General features: G+C 43.0%; 1 protein-coding gene across 1 annotated transcript in view; it reads right to left on the minus strand.

Annotated features, from left to right (window-relative positions):
- Positions 1-4644, minus strand: part of LOC101661810 (GPI ethanolamine phosphate transferase 1-like) — a 100137-nt gene that overhangs the window by 34460 nt on the left and 61033 nt on the right. The window contains exons 18-19 of the mRNA XM_004703119.2: positions 3291-3399; positions 839-947 (exon numbers count right to left, since the gene is read on the minus strand). Coding sequence (XP_004703176.1) covers positions 839-947; positions 3291-3399 — 218 coding nt within the window. The remainder of the gene's footprint in view (positions 1-838; positions 948-3290; positions 3400-4644) is intronic.

Genomic DNA, 4644 nt, shown 5'->3' on the forward strand with positions numbered 1-4644 from the left:
AAAAAAAGAAAATACATCCTGCATGTCAGATATTTACATGACGATTCATAACAGTAGCAAAATGACAGTTTTGAAGTAGCAACGAAAAGAATGTTATGGTTGGGGGTCACCACCCAGAGGCACTGTCTGAAAGGGTCGCGGCGTGAGGAGGGTGGGGAGCCGCTGTCCTGGATCTTTGCGGAGCAGGCGGCCTCATCGTTCTCCTGCGAGCAATGCGTGGGTTTGAATGGCTAATGCTGCCGTCGGCTTATCCACAGTGCCACCAGGGCCCTTTTCCTCTACTTCAGGACGGCCAAGGGTTGAAATGGTTTACAGGTTTTAGAACATGGGTAATGTGTTGGGAGGTGACTGATCAAAGTTATTGTCAGTAAAAAAACCCTTCACTGCTTCTGAGTCCCTATGTAAGAAGGCTAGAGAATTGATGAGCGAACATAAAAATGAACCATAAGAGCCACCTCAGAAACTCCTCTTCTGGACTCACACAGTCGCTTTATTTCGGATGTGAAGTATGCAGGCTAATATACCGGGTCATAAATATTTCCTCAAGTAATTCATATATAGGATACATATATTTGCATGCTCGCAGTGGTTTTATTTCTCTGTCGAATTCAAAGAAGAGAAGGAAATAACAACTGGCTACTAGTATAAGAGGTTCCAAAACATTCATGAAAAAACGTGACTAAAAGATCATAGAAGGTCTCCACAAACTTTTGAAACCCCTCATATATTTTTTTAATAAAATGATTTCTTCCAGTAACACTAATACAGATGTAAATGAGTAATCTGAAGATAATGGAGTTGGTGCCACGTGATCTCGTGGGTGTGAGTGACAGCTCACCTAGGATCGCCCAGCTAACCATCTGGTTGGCGAGAGGCAGCCCTTGCTTCCGCAGCAGACTGCTGTGGGTGCCGGACACCACGAGCATGGCCAACACTGTGCTCAGCACCTGAAAACAAAGACCAGGACGGGTCACTTATAGCGGGGGGAGAGACATGACCTGGGGTGTGCTGGAGACAAAGACATCTACATTGGACCTAGCTCACCTTCTTATGGCCAAGATAGTGCTCTGCCATCAAGCAAAGGAGCCTCCACCCGCAGGAATGGTGCATTTTACCATTTCAAGAACATTCTGGCATCTGTTACCACGTTTTTATTTGGAAGCATTCAATATTAATGTTTAAGGTTTCTTTACCATGGAAATATGAGAGTGAACTGTATGGACCATTGTAATGTCTTCCTGCGACCTCTGGCCCTCCTCTATTATGAAATCCATCCATCCATCCATTCATGTATCTGTGGCCTGAGCATGTACCTTGCATTGAAATAACACGGAGCATAAACACTCGTTAGGGACTACATATAAACTAGTGTCAAGCCCAAAGCAAATCCTCTGCTCTCAATTCTGATTCATAGCAGCCCTGCAGGACCCGGAAGAGCTGCCCGTAGAGTCTCGAGGCTGTCAAGCAGACGGGGGCACTCTTCCTCCACGACCAACTTCAGTTTGCGGCCCATCCTCCCCAACAGCACCACCTGGCTCCCACTGTCACGTTATCAGTAAATGAAGAAGACTAACTGCTGTCAACAAAGCTACGGCCCAAACGCACAGGATCCTTCCATTGTGAGTCAGCCTCTCACTGTAGAACTGAGAAAATGGGAGGCGTGTGTGTCTGCGAATTGATGAGGGGCCCACTGTGGAGAAGTGAGTGGGTGAAGAAGGTAACCTGTCAATCAAGAGAGAGTGAAAGACGCCTGCTATTCAGATCAGAAACTAAAGGAGTAAAAAGAGAACCCAAGTCAACAGAAGTACTTTCAAAAGGTTAGCGGTGTGGAGCCAAGCGGCAGCCATTCTATGAAAATGTCTGCGGCTAAAAGTTACAGCTGTGCACCTAGTAAGCACACAGTGAGTGTTTCTGCAATGACCATCCGATGGTAAGAATCATGGGGGATTAAAGTTATAATGGGAAAACACGCTCAGTATTTCTGTGATTAGGTTCATGGGGTGAGTGGAAGTGACCCTGAAATTTATGTTAATATTAAGAAAAATAGTATGTTTTTGAGTATCATTGATTGTAAAGGTGAAATGCTTAACATTGCAACAGAAAGAAATAAGGAAATGTAACGTATTTAAATTTATTTTAGGGGGGAAACAAAGGCTAAGAGGGTAAACGTTTCTCAATAACAAGAATTAAATGCAATTTAACAAAGTTATTGGAAAAGGGAATATTGTAATGGATTTACTTAATGCTCGGGGATCTATCTCACAGAGCACTCACAAGACCCTATGAATGAGCTTCAGAAAGATCGACTTCTCTCAATGCACTCACTAGCTGACAGTTCTGTCAAAGTAACGCCGGGCTTTAACACGGAGTCCAGCAGGACACCACATAAATAAAGCACAGCTTAGCGGGCTCGTTGACAAAATATTTCTTTACATCAGTTTTCTATTTCTGTAAAGGAATAAATTGAAGTTATCACCTCTTAGGTGTATTATTATTTTTTCCTCAGGGTGTTCTTGGAAATACATTACCCACAGTTTGCCCTAAGGAAACGTTTTGAGAAGACTCCTGAGTTTTGCTTTTTCCAGTGTTTTAGACGTGGAGTTTTTGTTTCAAAGAAAAACAAGTGGGTTTTGTCCTTAACTGCCAAAGAGTTAAGAGTTGATAAAGCGTATATACCGGTAATCAATCTCTAATCCTAACAACGCTTTTACATAGTACCTGTACATTACATATTGAAAACGGACCCCACACCTTGAAGTGCAATGACAGATGACCGCACAGCTAGTATGCAGCCCGTGGGAGTCAGACTCCGTTTTAAAGGCCTAGCACACAGCTCTTCCACTCTGCCAACCAAACAAGCAGAAGTTCCTTTTCCCCTGGGATGCCATTGGAAACCTGGCCTGCCTATTCATCATCTAAGCACTGCCCGTGGCTGCTTTCACTTCAAAGAGCCTTGGCTTTTTCAGGCTCTAATTAGCTTGTTCAACCCAAAGGAGGAAACCAGGGACGGCAAGCCTGGAAGGAAGGCCCTTCTGTAGCTCAACCTTCTGGCAGGTGCTGCGCCCTCTCCTCTCAAGGGTTCTCTGGTCTTCCTCAGGATGCCTACTGTGCTGTTTTGTCTTTTGTAAGAGAACATATTTCCATGTTCAATCTTTCACTTTTTTGTAGCTGGCAGGAATCAAAGGACTTAAACGGCATGGCACCTTAAGAACAACCAAATTAAACACCACTGTCAGATCTGTCTCAGTGTTACCGTGAGGGCAACACGATGCTGGAAATCTGTTACTGACCTGTAATATATGTACCAGTATCTCTTCACTGAAGACGCGCTCTTTTCTTTTTATGAGAAATGTTATAACCAACAGGGAGAGCAGAAGAATCAGCAAGCCTGCACTCATTCTGTTTCAAAACACAATTCGAAATTTCAAATTTCCGTCAGTTCCTTACAGAGCTCAGATTATACAACAATACATTTTAATCAATGTAGAACCTCTCGGTCAACTGGTTTAATCAAGGTGAAGTAGTAAAATGGATAAACAGGTGTGACAGAAATAAACAATTTAAGATAAGCATATTATGAGAAACAGTCTGACTTTGACAAATATAAAATTAGCCAGTCAAATAAATCATCAGTACCTTAAAAAACATATTGTGACTGAGCACTTATTCATACAAAATCTACATTTATAATCTGGATTGTTTCTATTAAAATCAGAAAATGTATTTATCAGGGTTATATCCTTTTACTATTTTATTCAAATCTGTATGCCAAGCACATCTTATGAAGGGCCAGACAACATGCATTAGGGTTAACAACCTGTTATCTGCAGATGGTGCTTTGAGACCCAAGCCATGGCATTTCCAATAGTTTCATATGCATGTGAAACTTGGACATCGAATAAGAAAGACTGAAGGCAGAACTGATCCATTTGAATTATGGTGCTGGCAAAGAATATTGAAAAGTTCCATGGACCGCCAAAAGAACAAACAAACCTGTCTTGGGAAGAGATGCAGCCAAAGATGGCTACATCTCATGTACTTTATAGACATGTCAGGAGAGACTAGTCCCTGGCGAAGACACACTTGGCAATGAAGGAGGGCAGCACGAAAAAGGAAGGACCTCAACAAGATGGGTGGACACAGTGGAGCAGCTACAACAAGGGGCTCAACCAGAAGAGCACCTGGGAGGACGGTGCGAGCCGAGGCAGGGTTTCATTCTGTGATACAGGAGCGGGAGTCACCTGAATGGCATCCACCACCAACAGCCGCAGGCAACACAAATGAGGAGAACCTGGAGCACTTTCCTGATGACCACCAAACACGGCAGCTTTCAGCCTGGATTAGCCCTCAACATAAAAAACAAAACAAAAAACTTCCCATGACAACCGATAAGCAGCATCATGACAAGAAGTTGTCAAGTACAGTGAACCCTCACCACTTTGCGCTTCGACTTCCGCGGCTTCACTCTATCGCGGTTTTTGTGTAACAGCGCATGCTGTCATTACTGCCACTGATTGGCTCATACTGTACATGCTTGATGCCATAAATAATATGATAAATGATAATTGTAACGTCCAAAATGTTTTACTGTATTTTCCCTTTTTCGTTTAATAAATTGGGTAATACGAGTGTAATGGTGACTAA

This window comes from Echinops telfairi, unplaced genomic scaffold (assembly GCF_000313985.2).
Source record: "Echinops telfairi isolate 266 unplaced genomic scaffold, ASM31398v2 ScPeMD7_7400;HRSCAF=8409, whole genome shotgun sequence".
Classification (NCBI taxonomy): domain Eukaryota; kingdom Metazoa; phylum Chordata; class Mammalia; order Afrosoricida; family Tenrecidae; genus Echinops; species Echinops telfairi.